We start from the raw sequence: 27651 nt of genomic DNA, 5'->3' as shown, positions 1-27651 counted from the left end.
AGTATTTACCAGGAAGTGCAGTCGTGTGTAGCAGGTTTGAGTAAGGACTTTGGCGATTTAATGCATTACCCGTTGTATTATTTATAACAAGCTAATTGTATCGGCCGGATCCTGATCTTTCCACAAGCTGGATCATCCTTTTCAGTCTCGTCAGAAATTGTCCCTGATCATATCCATTTGAGATGATTTTCCTTCTACCAATAGTTTACCGTTGATCTCTACCTTGAACTGCATTATTGCTATGAAACAAAATTATACTTTTCCACTTAAACGCTCATTAAATAATATAAAGTATAAGGAATAATTTATTATTTCTTTCATTTTACAAAAAGACAAAGTGTGGCTAACTAAAGACTTAGGCTTAGTTACATACATTGTTATTTTTTTGGATACATGAACCCTAGGAACAATAAAGAATGCAGCGTCTACCTTAACACAACATCAGGTTTGGCAATAACATTGGTGCTGTTCAGTTTGGCAAATAAACACCTTGAAAAATAGAACTAAAAGTGATATTGTATTAAACTATATACAAAGGTGTCTTTAAAGGGTTTATACATTCTACCTGGCAGGGAATTAGAATTGTTTCCATAAAAACATTGACAACAGTAAAATACTGACAAAAATATATATGATACAAACAGAACATTTCAATTATGTAAATGCTATTTTATGTTGGCACACGGTTTATACATCAAAAACTATACAAGAGTGAAACAAAATGTTCTTCCCGAATTTATCAAAAGCAAGCACAAGCATACTAAATTTTGAAAGAATCTGACTCAAAGGATCCTGCTGACTGAGCCCAGATATTAATTTAAGAACCTTCAGTTCACTAACAAAGTTGACCATGTCCATGCAATAAGATTTTCTTTATGTACAAATATTGCCACATTGAACGAGGCAGGAATCTCTACCCCGAGCGGTAGTGTCCTATGTACAGTCCAGTCAGTTGCTGCAATGGGCCAGCTCTCAGACTGTAGTGACAGACAGGAGTGAGTTATACACCCTGGTCCCATCTGGCGACTTGGTGCCATGGGTCAGCAGTTCTTGAATGGTCATCCAGTTGTCAAATATTTTCTTGTTTCTCTTTTTCATCATCTTTTTATGACTGAGTTGGATTATGTTGGGCTCCTTATTGTCTTCAGCTGCAGACTGCTCCTTGAGACAGTCAGTGCGACTCTGCTTCATGAACTCTCGCCTCTGCCTCTGCTCTTTTGCCCGGACAGCATGCTGCTTTCTCTCCTCCTTGCTCCAGTAGCGTCCCATCTTCAGCTCGCTGATTGCATCATCGTCTGTTGTCATGCCACTGCGTTCTTCATGGATCCTGAGGGCACGTTCTCTCAGCAACTTGTCTCGTACCGGGCGCTTGGTGATGTAACGTGTGCCGTCGCTCCGGATCTTTACCTTCCACTCCATCTTAGGGTCCAGGTCACTGGGGCTGATGGGGTCGTGACACATACTGACAAGACTCATTTGACTCTGGGCATACTCTACAGCAGATTTCTGCTGGATGAGCTGCATGTAGCTCTGGTAGTGCTGTGCATGGGCTGGGATGTGGGCGTGCTTGTATGGGGAGTGTGGAAATCCACGAGTGGACTTCCTTTCTTTGGGTTCCGGTTGTACCTCTCCATCTTGCTCTTTTGCTCTGCTGCGACTTGGCCCATCAGCCTCCAGGACAGGAGAGAGCTGTGGCTTTAGCTCATGACCCGTAGTAATGATGGAAGGCCCTGTTGCTCCTGGCCCAGGGTTCTCTCTGCAGAGAGAGTTATCTGGCGATAACTCTAATGTTAGTGGTGTGCTACGGCAGCTCTCTCCTGTGTTGTAGGCACTGGAACTGTCCTTATCGGACTTCTCAGGCAGCTCGGTGATGTCTGACAGTTCATGGCGGCGAGCATCGATGCTGGTGTTGTAATTCCGGAAGCCACTGTTGTGGAGCATCCAAGATTCGCGGCACTGCTCTCTCAGTTGTTGCATCTTGTGAGCCCTGACAATGTTCAAGCACTCCAACTCTATGGTACGCAGCTCTTCATTTAGCATCTCCAACTCTTTATCCACACAATCCCCATCCTGCCCAGTAGCCCCTTGGCAGTACACTCCCTCTACTACCTGACCCATCTGACACTTGAGCTCAAGCAGCTCCCTGAAGCGCTCACATTCATCGGCAGGGATGCCCAGGAAGTCGGTGTCGGTGTAGTCAGCAGATATGAAGGATTCTCCACTGAAAGGGAGGTCATTACTTCCAAGCGTGTCTTGGCTGTATGTTAGCTTACGACAACTGCCCAGTGTGTTTGAGGCTGTAGTGTGGTCGTCACATAGGTTCTCTTGCTCAGAGCTCTCGTCGTTTCTTGTACTCTCATCTGTGCGACCAACTCCACTGTCTTTCTCATGATGGTTGGACAGCAAAGTGGCTGTGTCTGTAGTGCCATCATCTTCCTCATGCTTTTTCTGTAAGCAAACAAAATTTAGATTTGTAAATCTAATGTTATTAATGGCCCTGTGACAAGTTGGCCACTGTCCAGGGTGTACCCCGCCTAAGGCCCGAAGTCACTGGGATAGGCTCCAGTCACCCGTGACCCCGAAAGGGAACAAGCGGTAGAAAATGGATGGATGGATGGATGTTATTAATGTTTTTATTGTGCTAAATCTTTTCTGTCCCTCTGCCAGCATGTTCATGTGATGTACCGGTATGTCTCATTAAAGGTTGTTTTACAGCAGAGGGGCAATAAAGTATTTCACTTCAGAGTCTGCTTTCACTTAAAAAAATAACTTTCTTCAATCCTAGATTGTGTAGGCACCCACAGGAGGGCTGACAATGTAGCTCTCCATATTGGCAGATTCATTCTACAGTATATGCCTGCATCTGCAATCTGATAACCCTGAACAATACAGAGACAAACACTTATATCATATATATGATATCAATTAATTACCCCTCTTTATCATATTCCTTCACGAGAGATTATTTTTTAGAATCTGTTACAAACACTAAACCAATATGTTAGTAGATCTGGCTTCAAAGAAGTACACTACATAAGGCAGTGTAGTAGACAGGTAGTGTGCACACCTGTTGCAGCATGCTGGCGGTGAACTGCATGGCCTGGTGGTGCTGCTGCTCCAGCATGTCCATGTGAAGGTCATCCAAGAAGTCATTTCTGTCAGCATCCATCCAGCCCTCATCCAGCTGAGACACAAGAACAAAAACCTTATTAGACCCTTCCGCTTCCTCTGCACCACCATCACCCAGGACCTCAAGTGGGAGCCCACCATCAGCTCCCTCATCAAGAAGGCCCAGCAGAGGATGTACTTCCTGCAGCAGCTGAGGAAAGCCGAGCTGCCAGCGCAGATGATGGTGCAGTTCTACACGGCCATCATTGAGTCCATCCTCACCTCCTCCATCACCGTGTGGTACGCTGGAGCCACAGCCAGGGACAAACAGAGACTACAGCGCATTGTACTCTGCTGAGAAGGTGATCGGCTGCAGACTTCCATCTCTGCAGAACCTGTACGTCTCCAGGACTCTGGGACAAACAGGTCAGATCACAGCCGACCCTCCTCACCCTGGACAGCTCAGGCAGGAAGCCACTCCCCTCAGGCAGGAGGCCACTCCCCTCAGGCAGGAAGCCACTCCCCTCAGGCAGGAGGCCACTCCCCTCAGGCAGGAGGCCACTCCCCTCAGGAAGGAGGCTACAGTCCATCCGGACCAGAACCTCAAGAACAGTTTCTTTCCCTCATCCGTTGGACTCATGAACACTTCTTTAACACCCGTCATTTTAACTAGAATTTAATCAATCACTCACTGCACTGTTCACTTTCTGCACTACATCTGTAAATGTTGTGTACATAGTAAACCTATTTCTATTTTTATCTAATAGGAAATGTGAATTGTTTTTCTTCAATGCATGCCCTTTTTGATTCTATGTACAGGTATGTTGTTTTTATTATGGTTCATCGTTGTATGTTGCACCAAATCACGAAAACAAGTTCCTGTATTTGTGAATTTTGTTCATTGATAATGGCAATAAACCTTTTATGATTCCAATTCTGATTCTGACAGACAAGCTACTTCAAACTTTTATTCAGGAAACCCAGGATGGGCAAGAGTGTCTTCAAGATGACATAAGAATATATTATTTTTCTACAATGACATAATATGTGTTTTATAATTCAATTAAAATTGTGAGCAGTGAGCGCCACCATGCAGCGATTGGAGACCCATCTCCAGATCTTGAGCTAGGCTAAAATCAAGACTATTTTAGCTGGAGCATTTAACCTATTGTGCAGGTTTTGGGTTGATTGGGGGAAGCGGTAGAGCCCAGTGGAAACCCCCCCAGTCATGGGTAGAAACGTGCAAACTCCAAACAGAAACGCCCTGGCGACCTGGGAGTCAAACCTGGAGGTAAAAGTGCTAGCCACTCAACCACCGTGCCACAAAATGCACTGTCCCTTTAAATAAGTAAGTACCCAGAGAGATAACAATGCATTAATACTAGGACTGAGTGATATATAGCTTTTAGTTATTTCATAACTGTAGTTATAGTTTAAAAACTATACAGACTTTTAAAGAGTGTCATTCAACAAAAAAAATAAAACACATTTGTGCCATTGAGGAGTGAACATGATTGAATCTCGATCTCTCGTTCTGACAAATTAATTACCTGTATTTCTGGCCGGACCACCAGCAGAGATATGTTCTGGTTGCCCTCACTCGTCAGTAGTGCCACAGCCTCTTCACGGTTTTGGATCTCAACTCCATTGATCTAAAAACAAATTAATTTGTGTGGATCACTGTTGTGTCCAATATTCAAGTATGTATAATGCTAAAACTCTACAATAGAGAACACATACCTGAATGATTTTATCTCCTTCTCTGATGCGGCCATCTTTTGCAGCAATGCTATGTGGGTCAATCTAGAGCCAAAACAATTGAAGGTGAGATTATCAGGCCATTATTAAGGGTGAGCAGCCTTCTGAAGTACATTAGTTCAGTTTTATAGTTGTTTATTTCGGTCAACAGGATGTGTCATTTGAATAAATCAAATACAAGACCAAAAATGCATAGGTTGATGCTTGGCTTATTGTGCCTGTACTTTTCACATTTCTACTTTATGCTCCCTGGGCAAATTGAATATAATACATCCATAAAGAAACAAGAATTTAGAATACATAATTTTAGAAAAAGGAGAAAATATATACATATATTAACTTTTCTCTGCTTGATAAGAATTCATCACTTTAAATTTAAACATTGTCCCAGATCAGACAATGTATTATTATTCTTTTCAACTGGATTTGCTGCTCCAAATATTAAATACAGTGATAGCATACTTTTCAAACAAATTCCTGGGGCCTGAAAATTCTCCAATACTACCGTACAAAGTCAGAGTAATCTACATACTTCACTTATGTAGATGCCAGCCTCGTCTTCATCATCAGTCCTGTAGCAAATGGTCAGGCCCAGCTTTTCTTGGATGTTTGTTCGATACAAATCCACCTCCTGAAAATACAGACAAAAGAGCCGAATAGATGAAGTCGAATAGATGCTGTAAACAAGATCACAGAGGAGCTATATCCCATCCGTCATTGTAATGAATGTTTAAACTGAATGCTGTCGACTATTGGCTTCCCTACTTGGTAAATGAGGGACGATGCACCGGCCCATAGATAGACAGAACACCGTTTGTCATTTGTCAAAAGCCGTAATCTTCATGATACAGACTCTAGATACAAGGCCAGAGTGGTTCAGAGGAGGTTAAACTTTCAAAACGGGCAGACTCTCAAAACGAATGAATGGAATTCTTTAAGGGATCAGACGAGAAAAGCAGCTTTGGGTATCACAGAAGGTGCTTTCATTTCATTGTCGAGTAACCAATGCTGCCAAAGCATTATGGTCCAAATACTGTTCCAATGTTGAGCATTCACATCCACTGAAAATGAAACTTTTAACTGACAAACAATTAAAAATAAATAATAATAAATGATTTATTACTTAGATGGATGGATTTGACACTATCCACTCAAACGACTGGAACAAGCAGATATTTGACAGTCACCGTTTGTTGACATACAAATGGTGTATTTAGTGATCGTTTTTCATTAACACTTTAAATGCAGTAACAATCATATTCTTCTGTTTGACCGTCTAGTGTGTCTACTGCTTGTTTTGTCCAATACTTTGCTCTGTAGTCCATGTCTTCCTTTGCACATTACCCTATGGATGTTATTAATACAAACAGTAGGGGGCTGTCAGGGGGCTGGGGTCAAAGGAGGTCACTGGCAGTCGGCAAACCCCTGCTTTCCTCCATAGGACGCATCCAGGCATTGTTTTGAGTGTGTTAAATCCATCACAGTAGACATATTATCAGTGCTGGGTAATTATCCAGGAGTTATGAGAGCGGTGTCACTAAAGAGTAATGGTGAGTGCTCCACATCTGCTGCAGAGCACTAGTGAGCTCAGGCTTTCGCATGTGCAGGCGCTGACAGAGAGCCATCTGCTACAGAGGAGGACAGATACGGACGCTGAGAAGACAAGAAAGTTGGGCTGCGTATTTCCATCTGGGTCACATCAGAAAAGAAGGAGATTTTACCTCATATTCCATCTCTTCACGTTCAATGTCTTGCTGTATCCCCACCAGGAATTCATTGGGATCAAAATAGGCATGTCCAGTGGGATGCCTGAAAAGGAAAATGGCAATTATTTAAACACCTACAATAATAGTTGAACAAAAAAAGCATTTGTTCATTTAGACCAATTTGCTCTGGAGTTATGGTACACACATTTACAAACTATGTGAGGATCTCCTTCTTGAATCAGATATGATGTCTCTAACCCTGAGGCAAAGTACAAATTAGCCTGCCGTGCTAACTTGAGTCAAGAATCAATTAAAGAAACGGCAATAATACATTACTACATAAAGGTTGAATGGTGCTGTATGAGTAAAAATGCAACATTTATTACTGCTGGGAGCTTATACAGGGCAGGTTTAGAGGTGCTGCTCTCTCATTTAACCAAGGTTACAGGTCTGATTGAGTCTGACAGCACGAGGACCTTTCCAATATAGCAGAATGAAAATATCCTTATCCTGACATTTCCTGACCAGCCAAGACTACCGCTATACAGGCTTTTTACAATGCTTTACAAAGACATCAAACAATGGAACCGTAACTTGTCTCCGATCTGAGTGATTAACATCTGGATCAATTAGAGAAACACAAAATACTGAGGACTAAGAAATAGCACAAAATCAATGAGTGGAACCCTTAACTCTGTAAATGAGTTGAAAATAGTTATTTTGGTTTGAAAGATACAAGAATATTTGAGAGGAGATATCTTCCCATTTTAGAGACACAACTGCTACAAATCATGTGATGGTTCCAAATCCCCTGCAGTCGATCCAAAAGTAGGAAAGTCTGCCTCGCCAGAATAACAGACACAGCCCACAGACCTGAGATTTATTAATCTAGTCATGAGTTCACAACTGTGTATTATAACCAAGCGTTACTGAATTAGCACGCCGCAACACAAAATTATGTCTCTTTTTATTACCAAATTATCAATCAATATGTGCACTGTAGGTTGTATTTAAATTTCAATAAAGATTTAAAGCAGAACTAAGTAACATTTTCACCTTATTGAACATCTTTGTAAGTCCCTGTGATGGTTAAATATGTATTTTTGGGGCATTTGAAGCGCCTGCCGTCGCCCTCTGCTGGCTATGGAAAACCAGCCTTGCTATACTTTCTGACCCGAAAACAACACTTCTATGAAACTCTGGTGCTTTTTTTTTTTTTAACGTATGGCAATTTCAAATGTTTCTGTATGTAATTATACCGTCTTATAATGAAAAAGCTTTTACACAAGGCAGCTGCAGGAGGAGCTTAATCCCCAGAGTTACTTAGATCGACTTAAAATATGCAGCAAACCGCATACGGTGTACATTTAATTTAAAATGAGGTTAAATGATTGTGCCCATTATGTACTTTCTGTCTTTTCACTCTTACTCCACAAAAAATATTTCTACAATTGTATTAAAAAAATATTGCTCCACTGCTTGAAGTGAAGACATTATACTTTGAACAACATAGTAACTCACTCGTCTGGCTGCAGGTAGTTGTTCAGCGCTGCCATGCCGGGTGCAGGGGCCGGCAGCTTGGTGAGGGCTATGAGGTGCTGTAAGGTGAGCTCCGTCTGGGTGCTGGTGTCTGACAGCTGGGTGTCAGAGTTGGGGCTGGGCAGTTGCGGGGTCCTGCGGAGAACCTGCACCATGATGGGATCCTTGGCCATGCGGAAGGCTTCTACGGCCTGGTCATGGGTGGATTTGGAGAGGTCCTTTCCATTCACCTGCACAGAGGAACAAAGAAATATACAGACCGTGTTACAACTGATACATAATACACAAAATTATAAAACAAGTAATAACAAATATGTTGTATTTACTGAATTATTGAGATGGAAAAACATGTAATTTCAATGCAAGTAACCGACACCAACATGGAATATTTGCATCAAGGATCACAATATATACATTTAACTGTACATCTTTGCAAAATGACAATACAGGACCTCTGATTACATAAGTATGATATTTTATGCATGGCTTATTTATTCTGTCAGCAGCACTCATACAGAAGTCCTTGGTTTGCTTTCAATATGGAAATGGAAGGAAATCAAGCGACTGAAACCCCAGAACTGGTCTTGCAAAATGAGCTGCCCTCTTGTGCTGAGGAAATGAATGCTAATGGTCTGGGTTATTTTTACAAGGTCAGAGTCAAATGACTACAATAACCACTTCATTATGAGGAGTCTCTCTTTAATGAATAAAAGTTGTTAGCCGCTGCATCGCCAAGCCCCAATTTGGCAAGCTCATTTTGAGCAATCAATTTAACCTGCCGTTCCACAGCAATCTCTGTATGCCACAAGTTAACCTTACTGATTCATTTAAGCAAAAAGGCAAAGGAGAATCATGAAGAGGAGCTAATTAAGTGTTTGAAGCACTTAAAGTCTCCCCACACAGATGAGAGATCGGTGCAGAGGTCCTCCGACTAAATGGAAGGTGTCAGCAAGTAAAGATGACAGCGCAATTATAAACTACTGGTATGTTCCATTTCTCACAGAGAGGGAGAAAGTGCTAAGACATGGATACCAGTGACACTGAATACAAGTGCACGACAACCACCCTCTAACTAACCTATATATTTTGATAAGCTACTACAGTAAATAATTAAAAAAATAGGACTGTCCTTTAATTTACAAAATCAGCGTATTATTCAATAAATGAAAGATGGAGCAATATTTTTGGGGGCTAAATATTCAACATTTGTACATACAAAACGTTGACATTTTTAGGTAATATATTAAAATTTCAGCTGTAGAGGGTGGAATATTAAATATATTAGACTCATGATGATGACACTATAAGTGGTTAATCTTCCTCTTTTTTATTACAACTCATGGGTTTGATGGTATATATTTGATGGTAATATATGTTAACGAGATGAATAACTAATATAAACCACGCCAGAGAATGAGTGATAAATAAAATTGAATTATACACTGAAAAAAAAGGTACATATAATTTTTCTAAGTTCTTTGAAGTGCCTTTTACAGATTGGACAGCTCATTGAACTAAAATGCAATTAAGAGAAATCTATTTTTGCAAAAAAAAAAATAATCTCAGAATAGCTTAGAATTCATTAGGTTTATATATTTTTTTCCTGGTTGTAATTGATGAAAGGAAATTATCCTTTTGACAAATAAAAATATATAAGAGTACCGGTACTTTTATTTTGTTGAGTTAAAAAATAATTTATTTGTTTGTGTAATCCTTCATAAACTTTAGTCTTTATTTAAACTTTTCTCCACAAACAGCTGCTCGATTGGTGTAAAACTATAATTTATATCTACAACCGGTATAAATACATAAAATACAGTCAAAATAATACAAAATAAAATCTGTCATAAAAAGCTGTCATTAAGTTTATGTTCAAACCAGGGGCACAAAAGAGACCATGGCACCACCCGCACTACACAACTGGAGCGATTTGCGATGCTCAGAACTCAAACTACAGCAGCCTCTGAGGGTCAAACTACGCTAGCTTTCACGGTCAAACACACACAAACCGAACTCTTCATTTACAAGACGTCACAAATGTCTCAAGACTGGCTTTTCTCTCGTTTCCCACAGCGTGCCATCTCGCTGCACATCAGCTGAGGAAGACAAGGGCCTGTGTGCGTTCTTGGCTGCAGAAGTTCGACCTGGTTGCCTGGAATCCGCACACACAAAGCCTTTAGGGCCTGTGCTGAATGTGTGCAGCCCCCGCCCAGCTGTGGAGGGGGTCCGGCTGGCCTCATTCAGCTGCTCACCTCTGACACACAACGTCTTTCGCTGTGCAATGGAAAAAAACACACACAGAACACTCAATGCACCACGAAAGCTACTGCCACGCCATTCATATTGTTTAAGTACTTTCTATGACTACTTTTGAATCCAAATAAGAAGTAGTAGTTCTTTGTCTATTGGACATAAAGACAACAGAAGCTGCACGATCATTACTTTAACACTGTAATGCGTCGTCGAGAAAACCGCCTAAACTCTTTTGAATAAGTAAATATTACATCTTTTTTCATGATGACAAATAAACAGCACAAGCAGAAATGGAACGGACACCAGTGAATCTTTGGAGAGAGACAGCTCCTCCTTTTTAATTCATCCATCTTAAGGACAAGGAGCACCGAAGTCCCACTTAAAGGAATACTAATTAGGTCTAAATCACACGGCTGTCTGGAGAGGAATTTACACAGCTGGGCTATTGTTATTCACAGCCTTTTTTTCTTTCATTAAAACATTGGCAATCTGACCTCAACCAGGGTCGCAGAGGAACCAGAAACTGTACGAAGATTCATTTAATATTTGCGTTAGAAAAAGGCAGATTTTTTGTAGACATTATGATAAAAGAGCTGGCTTTCGTGATGATAATTAAGGCTCGAATGGGTGAGTCGTGTCCTCCGGCTCAATCCTGCCATGCAAATCAGCGTGGATGTTGATATAGGGCTGATGTATTCATAGCACGGTCAAGGCAGTAATCTCTTTTTTCATTATCTGTGGATGGATGCTTTTATTCAATAACATCTCATTCAAGACAGGTGCTCAAATTGCATGGGAAATAATATACTACTCAATTATGTATTCCAACAGTCAAAATAGGACAAAACAAATCAACTACTATGGGATTGTACAGGCATCAGTGTTAACATATATGATAAGGTCAGCACAGGCCATAAAATGAACTATTGTCACAAATATTCATAGAGCTTCTTTTCTTCCGGGATTTATGTTTGCAAGAAAATTCCAGGATTGTTGCCTTAGAGTGGATACAGGAAATACTTCAGTTTAATCTCGTTATGTAACCATTTTGTTTGATGGTAATACCTTCATACAATGGAGTTCTTAAATTCCAAGCCTGCATTCTTTTAAGCTGTATGGTAAACAAAATAGAAACCTGTGCTTGGCCATCTCCAAATCTTACAGGCAAACACAACAGTTACACAGAAAGTACACTCAACCATGGTCTTTTGCTTGGATAATCTTGTACTCACAGGAAAGCTAAACCACAGGTTTGTAGAAAAGCATTGTTTTCAGCTGTGAATGTGTCCTTCTCCCTTTAATTTCAGCAAGAAAACAAATTGAATGCTTGTCAGTTTTCAGAGTGTGCCTGCTCATGTTGTTCTTTTCAGTAATCTGACAAATAATAAAAAAATGCTTCTGTTTGACACAAAACACACACATTACAGACCAAAGAGTTATAAATAATGTAAAGAGTGTTTTATCCGAAGTGGAAAGGGGCCTTCGGTCACTTTTAGCCAATGGATCACTTCGTATCAGTTCATTATGCCAGGAAGAAGCAAAAGCAATTGTAATGTTTTGTTATACGACATGTTTCAATTGAATCTACGCAAACACAGCTCTGACTTATGTATTTGTGCTTATCTCAAGGGCAGACGATTTCAATACAAAACTAAAGTTATTCAATAAGAAATTGACACTAAACTAAAAGCAGGTCTACAGTTGTATTATTCATTGTGCATTGTAAAATTCAGACTACTTTTAGATAACAATCTATGTATGGAGCATTTTTGAAACCATGAAGACAAATCCACTACAAAACTAAAAGGTGGTTCTTGCACATTTTGATATCACTGAGCTCTTCATCCTAAAAATGCTGTTTCATCTGGCAGTATCTAATCATCTGTAAATATATCAGTGAAAGGGGCCCTTGCTGCGCTGCTGCCAGCCCCTGGTTATGTCTTTATGTGCTTTGTGTTGACAGTAAGTACAAAGGCAGCCACCTGCTCCGTGGTTTAACAGATGCACCGGCCCAGGTCCAGCCTGGCTGTCATTAAAACACAGTCATGGTCCACTACGGCAGATCTCCGGCTGGAGTTTGAGGCTGCCAGTGTCAAGCCTCATTAAAAGCCTCTTGTCCCACTGTGCCGCTTTACTTTTCCCCTGCAGTGCTTTGATAATAGGGGACGACTGCGGCTTGGGTCATGAACGGTCTACAAATAATGACATCTCACAGTGACCTTTTTGAGGGCTAATAATATGGCTCATTTAGAAACACAAAAAGAGAATGATGATTTGATGTGTTTACAGATTTAGATGAAGAAACAAGACAATAAATTGCCAATTATTGCCAATTTGCTGCCCTTCAGCATGCTGCAAACAAGACTAAGACATTCAATAACTCAACAGAAAATGTCTGTGTAAGGTTGAATTCTGTCACCTGAACAAAACTTCACAGTACATTCGACCGTCTTGTATTTGTGCACGTCAAAGCGAAATATATCGAAAACAAACTTGCAGAATCAGACTTGAGAGCAGCGCTGCCTCTCTAATGAAGCCGTGTCTCCTGTATGATCCACAGCACGGCGCCACAGTCTAGAGTGTTCTGCCAGGGACACACTGTGTTTCAAGGGCTCTATCTTTAAGTCCCTGACAAAAGCAACATCTCCACATGGTGCCCCCTCCAGCTTTGAAGACTCCACTGAAGGATCCACTGCAGACTGCGGGGTCAAGTTCAAAGCGAGCCCCATGGTCTGGCTCTGAAACGATCACCTGTGAAAGGGAAATCGCTTAGCTAAGATGATAAATCACAGCATGTCACAGGTTGATGTATACCGGCATATGGTTGATGTAGACCAGCAAGTACGCAGATACATTTGGTGGGATAGTACCCGTGGTATATATTTTTTATGGTTTTACATCAGTCAAGTGGACGTTTGTGAAAGGGAGGATAAATTATGTCATCAATACACAAAAATTCATCCAAAATGAAGGAACATATGTTTCTGAAAGTTTAAACATTAATTTAAGAAACTAAAGATGTTACACATTTGTATTTATCCAACGAGGAACTAAAATTATAAAACATTGATGGGGATTGATCTCTAATTTTGATATATTGATACAGACAGAGGTATCAAAAAGTATCGATGCTTGTGCAGAAATATCGACAATTTCTTCAAAGAAATGTTGTTTTTTAATAAATGTTGTTTATTTTTTTGTAATACTGTGCTCATATTTTAGGTTTTCTGCATATATATTTACCATTCATATTAGTTCAAGCAGCGGTAAAATAATGATGGCCCATGTAAAATTGTTCATAGTTGAGTTTCAATGCATTTTAGTACAAAACTCATCGGTATCAATATTGGATCGATATAGTATTTGCCGTAGTATTACTTGGTATTGGATCGAAAAAAATAAATACAATTAAAACAAAATCAATGGTGTCACTTTTATAAACGTCACAAAAACAGTCCAATTAGGGAAAACCAGAGTGTGTTAAAAAAAACAAAAAACGATAGATATAGTACTAAAAAATGTATATCTTACAATGGGATGGTTGATTTGATACATTATATCATTAAATAAGTACAATGATATGAGAAGGTTGCATGCATGGCCTTGACCATCCTCAGAGGTCTATGTACCTAAAACCAGAAAGTATTCTAGTGCAGAAGGGTGCAACACAACCTCATTTAAACATGTTTGCCCCGCCATTTGAGACACACTAATGGCTCAGTATTGTCTTTGCACCCTCAGTCCGTTTAGTCTGGACACCTGCGTCATAGCACAATTTTTTTTCTAAACTTTGGATGTTTGAGAGAAATAAACCCAAACTAAGCCCAGGAAAGCCACGTATTCAGGGACAGAATCAGACATAATAATAGAGACCTTGGAGCGCTGACAGAACATTCACAAGTGAACTGGATCAATGGGCCAAACAGAGCTGCGTGAACTCTCAGACCCCAATCTGACCATCATTAACTCTTGAGGGCCATGAAAGCATTCATTCTGGGAGACATGTTGTAATGATTAAACGTGTTGAGTTACTCATATTTCTGGACAACAGTGTAAGGTGTTAACAAGAATTCTAGACACAGCACTTATTGTTTGGGGTTTTTATCCAAGAGAATGTCAGTTGTTTTTCTTAGTGTCAAAAGGGCTGCCTCCAGTGTCTGTGTCTACTGATGGAAGAACAAAAACGCCCAGTTGGTGGTAAAAAAAACGCCACTTGGGACCATTTTATAGTAGGCAACTGTAAAAAGACGATTTCCGCAAGACACAATTGCTGTAACTATGCAATTCATTTCAGTAAGAAGACTTTAGTTGAATGAAATGTGTCCAAGATGAGTCAATGTGTACACTGTAAGCTTGATACAATTCTAGGTTTTTGACATTTCAGCAACCGCATCACAACGCAGTTTATTTTTAGGCTGACAGTTTTATATGAGCTTTTATATCAATCTCTTCATATCCTGCAATAACTGCTGATAACAAATGCTTGTCCCTGATTGATGGACACAATGACACTGCCATCACAACAAAGGTCTCCACACAGCACGTCGCTGCTGTTATGAGTGTCACCCGGGGGCCGACAAGTCGAGTGCTTTCTGACCCCAGCATCACCCATCATAATACATACAACGTCATTATTTTGAGTATTTTTGAGAGCAGCCCTGATCAAAGCCACCTTCTGCGCTTTGACTCGTTCTCGCCCTGATGTGCAGCTGCCATTTTTAGGGTTAGATAATGAGCACACATTTCGTTTGATTGAGGCCGCCACGAGACACCCTGCATGGGAAATGTGTGTGTGCTGATAGATGGCTAACCCGCAGTTTTCACTCATTAGACCAATCCAAACAAGCAGATGAACATGCTCTGTGTGGGTCTCAATTAAAAGATGACACTGAGGCATAACCCATATGAGCAAGAGAATGGCAGAAACTGAGAGATGGCGGATTAACAAGCAATAGTGCACTAATGATGTTGCCAGAGAGAAGCATTTGTGCCTCATCTTGACAAAACTGAGGTCACACCGAGTTCAAAGACGGGCAGAAAAGACAAGGAGATTAATAATATGGTCAAATATTAATGATGGTTCAGCAAGGGTATTATTTATGCAACATACATTACCAGTTATTTCAATTCTCTTTGTAATGTGTGACCTGTGTCCAAGCATTTCCCTTTGTGGATCAATATCAGTCTAGACAACACTTATTTTGATCCGCAACTTCTACTACTACTGCCAGTGCTGCTGCAGCTACTACTGCTACTACCATCTTCTGGGTACGTGCCATAGAATGTAATGTTTAACAACCACTACTCCTGTTCTCTCATGTGAAACATTGTCTGTGTCATGTTAACAGACTCTTTACCACCACTTCGTTACACCTTTGAGTGTCAAAATGCAAAATAAGTGCAAAATAAGCAGTACGCTGTTAAACATAAACTTTAGTCAAAGTCAGACTGGGGTGAGAGCGCGAGAGCAGCAAGTCAGCATTCAGTTGACAATGAGGAGGTGGGCAGCGGTGGGCGAGCTGTCACCCCCACACACACCACGGACCCCCCACCCTCAGGACGCCTCTTTTGAGCTCAGTGAGGCCACCTCTCCCTGACCCCCGCGACCGGAGTGCAGCCCCGCTCACAGTGTCAGCCTGACCGCCACATACTCTGCTCTAAACCCCCAAGCACACGGCGGCCCACCTTCACACCAGGCAGCAAGTACTAACATACAGCTAACAATACTTCATTACGATGTAAGATTAACTTCCATATGCGCTTTCACGTCATTCAAGCATAATGCACTTTACATAATATGTTATATAAAATGTGTTTATTTGAGAAGAAATGTATACTGTATATTTGCTGTTGAATGCTTGTTGTTGTCCTTAATGTTATGTGGCAAATGTTGCACAAATTTCCTTCAAAGTTTATTCTCCTATGTGAATAATTGATGCTAGAGGGTTTCGATTGACTGCTATATTTCATGACCAAATCTATCACAAATCTAGTAGCTATCACATATTATAATTATATAAAAATCTTAAAGTTATGATTTAGAGATGTTGCATGCTAAAAGTGCATTTTTCTTCAAGCAAATAAAAGTTCTGAGATACTTCTTTGGGGTAGTACTAGGCTGGGTGATCAATGAATTGCAAAAAAAACACAAAAACAAACATTCAAACAAACAAATCAAAATCGTGATGTGGCTTCAAGAAAACCACCAAAATCATTCTACCCACTCCTAAAGTACCATGTGTTTTACCAAGCCAAACTATCCGTATGTTACATTTTACTGCATTTAAACACTGTAACATTGCAAAGAAACTTTCAAAAACAGCAAAACATACAGCCCAGCTTCGACTAATAAAGTATACTAAAGTTGCTCCCAGTACCTGGCATATTTCATAGAGTAGTTTGTAGTGCTCATCGGGCTTCTGCAGGGTGCACAGGCTGCATCCCATCGTGGAGCGCTCCCTCCGGGTACGTTTGGTTAGTCCCCCCCGTGCTCTCTCTCCTCCTCAGCCTCGACCCTGCCGGCCTGTCATGCTTCCAGCCTCTCAGCGCTCTCCAGCCTTCTGTCGAGCCTCAGCCGGGCCCCTGACAGAGCACACTTATATACCCCCGCCCCCTTGTGGTTATTGAGTAGCGTCATTGACTATTCATGAAGGGCCCGGGCATGACGGGGATTACAGACACGCTCACACCACAACAAGACAGCTTCATTAGCAAACATTATTAATTCTATTGTCCACGGTTTAAGCGACAAAAAGCTGCTTAATATTGTGAAATTACTGAATATCTAGCTTGGATGTAATGTTAAAATATTTATACTTTAATCAGAACAGCATAAGGACATATATTTGTTTTTTAGCACTGAGTAAATCATTGCAATGAAGAACACATTGATCCACTTCAGTCTTAACACTGCAGCAAAAAACACATTTGGATTGACTCCATGTTGTTAAATGATGAAGGTTTTGAAAAATCCAGGCATATGATTATTTGTAAAAAGAATTAAACAAAAACAGATGGACTTACTTAGATTTTAACAACCAAAAGTTGAATCAGAAATAACTCAATGTTGTGGTTAAATTAGCTGCACTTTTATCTAATCGGACACAGTCAGCATTCTCTGCTAACACAGGAAAAGCTACAACAAATAAGATTCATTGACCCATTGGGGCGTCTTATGCAAAGTAGCACCTCCTTGATGGTGTCCACTGCCTAGTGCACGTCCAGAGCTGGCATGGACAGTTGGCCACAGTCCCACTCAGCCAAAGGACTGTAGCAAGAAGGGTGATGAATGCATTCTGCTACAATCCGCTGGTTCACAGGCCAACTTTGGCATAGAAAGTAAAGCCATTCACCGCTACTCCACCCTCAGATATATTTTTAAACCCTTTATATGATTTGATCCCACTGGTGTGTCACAAAAGGATTGCTTTAATTGACTCGGCCGAACTAAGTCGTATACCTGGATGGATTTTGGGGTCCTTGGGGAACACTCTGCCTGCTGCTGATAGGGGTTTTCTTCAACCAGATGCGTCCACTGATCCCTATCCATCAGCACTTCCCCAGCCCACAGCCGGGAGAGTTATTAAAAGTGCTCAGAGGTTTTCAAGTCAAATGTCAAGCAAATTCTGGGTATAGATTTCAAATGCCACCAAAAACAAATTACAGGGTATGGAACAAAAAAAAATCTGGACAAAAAACAAGGAAAATGGGTCTCTTTGTTAGGTGATCCATACAGTGGGCAAACAATGACATTCACTGAATATTCCAGCGGAAGTATCTCCATACATTTCCATAGAAATCAAATGTCAACTTTTAAGAATGAGGAGGGAGGTTAGCAAGCAAGCAAGCAAGTTTGACTGAAGCCAGTTTCCATTTGAGGAAAAAATTGTCTTGATAATAACGAACAAAGCAGAGAGAAAAAATAATAACTATGAGAGCTGACGGATGAAAAAAAAGGATAAAACATCTAGGGTTAATACTGCATTGTGTTGTCCCATACTGCATTCATTTAATTCCACCATCAATTAAAACTCTTCAAATCTTCCCACAACTTCCTGTAATCCCCCACTCACCTCGGATCTCAAATGTTAAAACTAAATGCTGGAGGCAGTGTGTGGTATGTACGCAAAGCTCAACTTATCTGTGCTTCCTAATCGCCAAATTCTCAGCTTGTCTGGTGCAAATCTCCAGCCGCTTCCACCGAGCCAGCATGAAAACCAATTCTGCGCTCACATTAGCCGCCCTGTAGTGCCCGGGGCAGGGATCAGCGTGGAGTTGTAGCCAGCGTTCTTGCACCGCTTAATCTTTTTTTCACGCTCCTATTATCCTATTCAGTGAGTCAAAAATGGACACAGCTCAGATATGAACTAGTGCTAAACGTTAATTCAGTTGTAGTTCAACTTCAGTGTGGCACAAATAGTAATAAACAAGTGGTAAACAATATCATTATTCAACTTTTGCACACTAATTACACTTTAGGCACACACAATCTAGTTGAAAATCACTTCCTTCAAGGCTAGGAATATACTTAGAGTCATTTTGTCTGAAGCATTGTTTTGATTTGTTCCACTGTCAAGTGAGACTGGAGTGAGATAATGACAAATTAATATTGATCAGCATGCGTAAACCATAAAACTCATTTTCATTTTTATGCCCAGGGTTACTGCATCACCTCCCAATTAACCCACGGTATGTTAAAGTGGGCAGGGCCATGGCATTTGATCTATGCTTGGATGGATTATTCATATTCATGGGGGCAGTGTGATGTTGTGTCTGCATCCCGGGGGGCCCAGATGAAGAGTTATGCCATTGGATATTGCCGCAGTGGGATCAGGTGGCTCGTCCAAAAGGATTTGGATAAAGATATTGAAGAATATCTACCGCAATATCTCAGTTTGTAGACCAATAAAATCAACATAAACTGATTTTTTTCTTATTTCAGATCGGAAGAAATGCCACTCAAAATTTGGTCAATGTGTGATGTTGGGGAGGTACAGACTGTCGACATAGCAACATGTGAGGAAACCCAACACTGATGTGGAGCAGTGATAACAGGGGGAAAGTGTGATGTCCAGGTGTCGTCACACTGGCCTAATGCACTGTCCAGACGGTGTAAGATCAGGAATTATGGACAAACGAAACTGCGACATAAACTGAGTTAATCCAGAAGTGAGGCATGGTCTACTTTACACAGTATTAATGTCAGTTCATATCCTCAGAAAATCAGCAACGTGTTTAGTTTTAATAATGCAATCTCGGAGAACTTAATTTAATCCAAAGTATAAAATGACTTAGCTGGAAAAAATGTACTTCACAATACGACGTGACTATTCTGTTCTTTTATATCAAGTTACACTGCTGCATGTGTAACCGCTTTACAAACATCACCAAACCTGGAACAATCTTCCTTTCAGTCATAGTAAGACAAGTGGATGTTAAAAAACACAAAAAATAACTATTAGCTGATTTAAAAATTCAGAAGTATGATGTACAAACAGTAAAATGAGCTATTAGACGCTATAATATACAATAACTCTAGTGCAATCAATTTAGTTAAATAAGACAATTGATGGCCAATGTGTGCACTATAGATCAAGGTGGTTAATATCTCAAAATTTAGACAATATCGTGAATCTTGTTTTGAAGATATGCAACATTTAAATATCAAGTAAATCGTGTATAGTAAGAAACTGATAATTAAATCTCAACCAATTTAATGTTTTAATACATTTCTGTGGAATTGACATATCATCCGACTTTCGTTTTTGGGAGACAAATATCAAGGTATTAATTTTTGTCAATAATGCCCACCGTTAACCAAAGTCACTGGGATAGGCTCTAGTCACCCGTGAGCCCAACGAGTACAAGTGGTAGAAAATGAGTGAATACACATTTAAAGTATTCAGATTGTTGGTATTCAGAATACAGATACTTTTCTAAAATCAAATGAATACATTATAATATTTGAGCACACAATTTAGGCTTCAAACGTCACTGAATTTGTGAAAAAAAATGTAAAACACAGCTCTTAACGCCAGTGCATGTGCATTTTTGTCCTGCTTTAATTTGTGATTCAGCTTCTCTTGTTATATACATAAATACAGAACAAACGGTCAACAAAACCAAATAATACACTATAAAATAATACAAGTATTTCAAGTATTCAGTATCTAATAATCTGATTAGACCAAGCAATGGAATACGTAATACTAAATACATTTGAGTATTATTCCCAACACTGTTACTATAGACCGTATTCTTTATGTTGCGTTATTTCCACCGAGCTTGACTGATTCGGCACAGTTGGACAAAGAGGTCAGACGGTGTGCTTTTGTTGGCCAGAATCTCTTGGTCTATCAGCGCTTCCATCTACAGAGGATATGAGGAGCCCCGTAGTAAGTGAGATGCCAGATGAGCCAATGGCAGCGAGTGGGAAGTGAGGAGAAGGTGAGAAGACGACAGAGGATTCAGCCCTGGAGGAGTGGAAGGTGTCTTGGCTGTTCCAAAGCGATCTCGACGGTGAGCGCGTGTGAGCGGGGGACTCGATGTGCAACACTGACTCCTGCATAATTGATCAAACAGCTGCCAGCTTTGCACTCCTATTTACTCTTCAGGTAAAAGAGAGCGGAGTGCCACGTGAAAGCCACACAACGGTAATTGGAGACTCGCACAACTAATCACTTGGATATGACCAAGGTTTAATAGCATGTATAAAGATGCTTTTATAGTGTGACAGCTGTGAAAATGAAACATGATTGCGATTGGAATATGGGCGTTGAGCATGAAAATGGAAACTATCTGCTGGTACATTTTTAGTAGCTTGACGCCACCAGTACTGAAGTGATGTAGCTATACGTGGCGTAGCAGTATAATACTAATAAAACTAATACAAAACACCTTCAATTGATGTGGTTCAGGCTTTGCAGATACTGTAGTTCTAAACCGCCCATTAAATGTCTGTGCAATCAAATTCATATCGTGCAATAATTCTCATAACCTTTGCCTCCATAAAACGTCTTCACTGTGTTGTGCTTGCAAGGTCCAATAAAAAAGTATTTACAGTTTATAATTATGGAAATGCCACGACATTTCAGCAGTGTAACTCGCGGGGGCATTCAACAGGGTTATTAGGCGAGATATTAAAACAGATCATATTTCATACTTGGGTCTGTAGATGGGGTGGTTTACTAGTTGTTCCATGGACTAAATAAGCAGAAAAAAAGCAAGAAATCAATATTATCTTGGTGGGGAATAGTTAAGTTAATAATAGCGATCTTTGCATACGGCTGTTTGATATTCATTCATAGTTACAAATATCGGGTATATACTATAACCATCTTCTTGTTATTGTGGTCAAAGAATATTATCATCAAAACTAGTGTTGGAATAGATTAGCTTGACTGCTGAATTAGACCCTACACAACCATCTACTACCCAGCTCACGTTTGAAAATAATGGTAGTTATATATGTATTAACCGTCATTTAACCCGTTTATACCTATTAAGATCTAGATCTCTTTTGTGAGCGTGACCCGGGCAAGTGGTCTGCATCACACATCCCAGAAAACAAATGACAGATATTTTATGCAGAGCAAAATACAAAGCATTGTAAAATTCCAACTGAACTACCGGTACATTTAGAGGGACAAACAATATTCATAGGATTCTAACTCTTTTGTTTTGAAGTGAAAACACCATGAGAGGAACCAGCTCACAAAGTTTGAGCACAGTTTACCGACTAACAAAAAGCGTACTTCCACAAACAAATGAAAAATATGATGTGAACCCAGGGCACGGTGGCTTTCAGCGCTCTTGAAAGAGGAGCATAAATAGGAAGGAGCACAGCCGTGAATAGTCTTATTGTAAATCGAGGCCGTACGATGAGCAGACCTCCGAAAACACTCAGCCCTGGCATACGCTTCACAGTCACGGTAAGACATTTCAACTTTTGCGGCTTCCAACACATCAAATATTTGGACTAAATATTTGATAAGGCTTACTTCACCTGGACGAGGTCACAATGTTATTCTCGTGTCGTCCATTGCTTTACCCAAATACAGTAAAGTAGAATCTAGATATCAGGACAATTTCTCTTACATCCTGAGTAGTAAATACAGTGGAAAAAACAAGAGATCCATTGACTAAACTCCATCGACTAACCTCTCTATAGTGCTCCCAGCCCTCAATTTGTTAATGTTGTTAAATGGTGGGATCTGTCACTGTGTTTGAGTTTATGTGGGCTGAGTTATAGGCAAAGGCCCATTCAGTCTCATTACATTATGGTGCTCTTTCTAATGAAAACGTGAGGTCATTTGATATCACTCAAATACCTCAATAGTCATATAGACAGACCAAGACTAAGTGTTGTGATAAACGACACAGGCCAGAAACAGGAAGTCTGCTTCTTTTATACATGTCTTGGCCAGCGGACAGCAGTTTGATGAAATTGCTTGTGAGGCTAACTGGATGGCTTGACCAGTCAGTAAATCTCTTTGCTGCATGACCCGAGCCCATTAGTCCGGCGGACGCACTGACCTCCGAGAGTGCAGTCACACACAGTCACAGCTGCCCTGGTGTTTTGCTGAGCCACTGAGCTGTTTCAAAGCTAGATGTTGGTGGTGAACAAAGATGCCAAATGACACAAGTGACACTGATGTAAAGTCAAATTATTATATCATTATTATATATTTCTATATCAGGATATAGAAAGACTATAACAATCAACCAGACTACTTTAAGTCACAATTTTCCAGATTTTTTACAAATCAGATTTTTCAATGATATACCCTCTTTTTATATGCAATGTGAATCCTTTTATTGAGGAATTCATCAAATAATTTGAACCAAAACCTATGTCTGTTGAAGTGATTCTGTGGTTTGGACAATTGCGGTCCATGTTTGTTCGAAAAGAGAAAGACACTTTCAAAATGCATTGAATGTTTAGTGTGTTTTGGTCTGTTCAATATCAAAGGAGCAATTAGCATTGGCCACTAATTGGGTGAGATACACAAATAGTTGTGTGAATTGTGTGTACTAACTGGACAGTACACACCACAAAAAGCATTTCAAACAGACATCTCCGGCTTCAACCATAACTGACATAACTCATGATGTTGACTGTGATAACTAAAAGCCCACTTACAACATAGACAAGATAACCCATTAACTGAAATACTGGCTGTAAATCAGAGAGTCATATCCGTCTGCAGTGTTCCTCGGGTCACGTCACAGCTGAGGTGACATCTCCCTCCAAGACTTGAAGGAGCTGATTTGTTGCTTTCGGGGAGTGTCCCACCTCATAAATGTGAGCCCCCTCCTCATTACTAGCCTTGATTACCTTAATCCCCTGTCTGATGCCGTCCTGTCACAGGCGCACAGGGATTTGAGGGGGCAAAGGGCAAACCATCCCCCAAATAATCACTGCGTTTTCATAAAAAAAAAAAAAAAAAAAGAAGAAGCCCCCTTGCGATCTCAGTTGCTCTTTTACAAAGCATTAGAAGTAAGAATAGAATATAAGTATAATTTGATACTAAATGGATGATTCCTTAAAACTAGTAAGTGCCAGAAAATATATGTTAACCCTTAACAGCACTATGTGAAGTAAATGCCTCAATCTCAGGTATTTTTTTTATTAAAAGCGCTGATTATCCTTTCGCAGTCCTGAAATTAAATTGTCTGTATTGTGAAATAAATTATTCTAAACAATAATGCTTAGCCGCCACTTAACACCTGTACTGGCACATGTCACACAAATTATTTTTTCCATTTGCGCTAATGGAATTTGGATGCTAAAATCTGTTCTGGCTCATCTTTGGATCAGTACAGAGGAAAATGGAGGCATTGTTCACAATGGATTTCCAGGGATTTGTTAATTGAATTGACTGCATGTAAACCTGGTTTGTATTGTTGATGTCTGGGGAGGTGATGGATTGGAATTTGTTAGCTAAATTGAATTTATTACGGAGCACTCATGACTGTGCTTATAATAAGACAAATTGAAACAGTAATCAGTTTAGATTAGTTAGATTTGACTTGGAATGAACAACTGCAATTCATTTTTACAGTGGTGGAAGAATTTCAGAAGAGTGTTGTTGTAATGCCCAATGTCTTAGTTTTAAACCAGTTCTTTCATAGATTGCGTAACTGAACAATTGCAGACAAGTATTTTCCCAGGTGGATCAACAAGGAGTTACACTTGTGTGGCTCAAAAACACTGCAACTATCAAAAGGGTAAAAGAAAAAAAGTATATGGTCCAGCTTTTGAGGTGAGAGTCAGCTATAATCACCAGACCAGACTTTCTCAAAACTCCAGTGGGATTTAATGCTTCAATTGTGTAATTTTCTTCACATTTTGATACCTTCAACACTAGTTTAAGCCACAGTGTCCATCTAAAACATGGTCCTTTATACTGTGAATTACAAGTGACTCAGGGCATGTCAAATGGTAAACTATAATTTTAAATACATATGTTGCTATCGTCTTGGTTAAATGTTAGATTAGGTTTGTCTTGGGGTCCCTGCCCCAAAAGTCCCTCTCTCTGCTCTGCTCATGCAGCAGCTTTAGATCTACTGTATGAACCTTCTGTTTGACTGGACTGTGCTGTGTTTTGTGTTGCTTTATGGTGATAGTTTGGGCTTTGGTCTGGTTGAGAGGTGATGACTTTGTGCTCTGTGAATATTAGGTTTGTTTTTTGTAGAACGGCTCCTTTCTCTGACGCATTCTGCGTTCTAGGTGAGGGAGAGAGGGGGTGGGGGAGAGAGTGCGTCTCTTGTTTTAGAGACACAAAGCATTATAAAAACATGTTTGTCCCGCTCTCCTATCTGTCAATTCACCTCCCTCTAACGCAGGTTTGGCAGCTCATGTCCCGAAGTGGACTGAACCATTATGAGAGAGGGGTGATTGAAGCATAGAACATTTTTTTATTGGTCAAAAGTGTTCTGAACTTTCTGAGCCCTTGTCACTTCTGGGCCCTATGAATCTTTCTAACCTTTCGCCCCTGACCATGTGCCCTATCCTAAGCAACATTTAGTATTTCCATTTCCATGGAAACACGCCTTGTGGCAGACACTCAAAAGACAGAAAAAGTTACACAGTGCACCTTTAAAAAGTTAAGAAATGTCAAGATTTTGCAAAAGCCTGAAAGGCCTCCCATAGCTCCAGACGGAAGTAGTGTGACTGGATTTAAAGGATTTGCTCTACAAGAATACACTCAACAATGCCAAGACACACAGGACTTTCAAAGGGTTATGCACTGTCTGCTGCTGGAACATGACTTCACTCTAAAGTCCACCCAATCCTTTCAATCATCCTCAAATCCTGGCTCTGCTGCTAACTCCACACAAAGAGAACGCTTAGTCCTCATAATGGGGATGCCACATGCCAATATCGCCTTTCACTTGCTCGGCTTGACCACTGCTTCTGTACAGAGTCACGTTCAGTCTCTGACTTTTTTTTTTAATCACATGTTTTCAATTACTGCGGGAGTGTGGAAAGACGGCTGGTGTTGTAATTCAATAAAGGCACACGGCAGAAGGTCAAAGGGTGGGAAGGGGCGGCCATTGTGCTGCGGACAGTTGAGTGACAGCAGTGAGGTTGGGAGAGTCGTGGTTAACGTCGTACCCGTCACTCACGCCGTGACATGAGCAGCTCGCAGAGATGTTGATGTGATGTCTCCGCTATGGGGCGAGGTGAGAGGTCCCGGGACCACAGGGCAGGGCCACCCCAGCACCTGTCGGCCCCAAACCACAGCACGCCGAGACGCCCCGCAAACAATACACACGGCAGAAAGCTGACAGAAAGGATGGGAGCGTGCAGACGAGGGGAGGATCAACAACAGCCATTACATAAAACCTGCATGCTGTCAATGTAAGAAAGATATGGAAGGATGTACTAACAGTAGCCACAAGGGGTCAGTAAAGTAACAAATGATCAAAATACCGTTTCATCAACCCTAAACAAAACAAAAAAAAATCCAAGAAACACAACAACTCGATAAAAAACAAATATTGATCAAAAACATAACACAACGACATACTGGTCCATTGACTTCCTGCTCAAAACTGCTGAACTGATAAGCCCTGCCTCTTCATAGTGAAATTTCCCCATGACAAGCAGCAGATTGTAATTTACATGTTTTTAACTTTAGAAAAAGGGCTATGTAACATTTTAAAGTCCTAAGCGTGTCACCCGGAGTATCATTGTTTCAAATAATCGTAACTAAGTACAGAGATGGTGGAACAGGAATTTTAAAAGCCTTCAAGATTCAGTACCACGATACAGGATTACTCAAACACGCTTTAATTCATCAAAATATAACTTTGTGAAACACATGATGAGGAAACACTGTTGCAACAAGGTTAAAAGCTTATTAAAGTTGATGTAGCAAAATATGTCCCCTTTAAGTACATTTCCAGTGTGCAAGAGGCCGACTGTTAACCCCTCGTTACAGTCTTTCAATTCAAACACACTTAAAGTGACAGAATTGTATTTTTTCTAGCGCTGCCATGCTCTTTGGTCTCTGAGCCAGATGCAGTGAAGCTTTATGCTCCACTGAGGTTCAGACTTCTACCTCCTCCAGCTCATCCATCTCTGTCAACACTTCTTCCTCCAAAGTACTCTACCACTTCCTTATCTAGCCCTCTCAGCGAACACAACATCATTCAGCAATCTTCCGAGCCAATGACCGGCCCACAGTCGGAGAAAAGACATTGATTTTTGCCACTGAGCGGTAGAGGTGAGGGGGTGTTATGTGCCAGTCACAGTTGGCCGTGCTGACAGCAGAGACAGTGGATCATTGAAGGCCAAAAAAACAACTACAAAAACAACAACACGTGCATTGACTCCAACTGTTTTATCTACGATTGTGGTCTCAGCTAAGTAAGCTTTCAAACACTTATTCAAATACACTTGGTTAGTAATAACGATCATCTGAAACTAATGGTAAAGCCACCTGAATACTGCCCAAATACCGTATTTTCCGGACTATAAGTCGCACCGGAGTACAAGTAGCACCAGCCAAAAAAGGCATAACAGAGATGAAAAAAAACATATATAAGTCGCTTTTGAGTATGAAATGCGGTTGCAAGTGTGAAAAAGTAAGTATAAATATAAGTAAAAGTCACACCCCGGCGAAATCTATGAAAAAAGGTGCAACTTATAGTCCGGAAAATACTGTAATCATTAAACTTGATCCATGTTTTTTTTTTTACAATTCTAAAACTCAAAAAATACTGGAAACGCCCCCCAAAAAGAAACTCAAGGGCAAGGCATTAAACGTCAAACTTTGTG

At 40.4% G+C, this 27651-nt stretch overlaps 1 protein-coding gene across 3 annotated transcripts in view; it reads right to left on the bottom strand.

Moving 5' to 3' along the window:
- Positions 1 to 538: 538 nt before the first annotated feature.
- The window catches only part of pdzrn3b (PDZ domain containing RING finger 3b), an 89281-nt gene continuing 62168 nt past the window's right edge, over positions 539 to 27651 (bottom strand). For 2 of the 3 annotated variants that reach the window (XM_072451895.1, XM_072451896.1), the window contains 7 exons: positions 8094 to 8341; positions 6588 to 6675; positions 5399 to 5497; positions 4849 to 4911; positions 4659 to 4760; positions 3068 to 3184; positions 539 to 2448 (listed from right to left, as the gene is read on the bottom strand). In XM_072451895.1, coding sequence (XP_072307996.1) covers positions 973 to 2448; positions 3068 to 3184; positions 4659 to 4760; positions 4849 to 4911; positions 5399 to 5497; positions 6588 to 6675; positions 8094 to 8341 — 2193 coding nt within the window. In that variant the 3' untranslated portion in view covers positions 539 to 972. Of the gene's footprint in view, positions 2449 to 3067; positions 3185 to 4658; positions 4761 to 4848; positions 4912 to 5398; positions 5498 to 6587; positions 6676 to 8093; positions 8342 to 16741; positions 16933 to 27651 lie in introns of those variants that run through there. The other variant, XM_072451897.1, reaches the window with a different exon arrangement.

The sequence above is a fragment of the Eucyclogobius newberryi genome, unplaced genomic scaffold (genome assembly GCF_026437365.1).
Source record: "Eucyclogobius newberryi isolate DKJ021-1_F unplaced genomic scaffold, fEucNew1.0.hap1 SCAF_19, whole genome shotgun sequence".
NCBI lineage: Eukaryota > Metazoa > Chordata > Actinopteri > Gobiiformes > Gobiidae > Eucyclogobius > Eucyclogobius newberryi.
The sequence above is the reverse complement of the archived record's forward strand: the minus strand, read 5'-3'. Positions and strand labels throughout refer to the sequence as shown.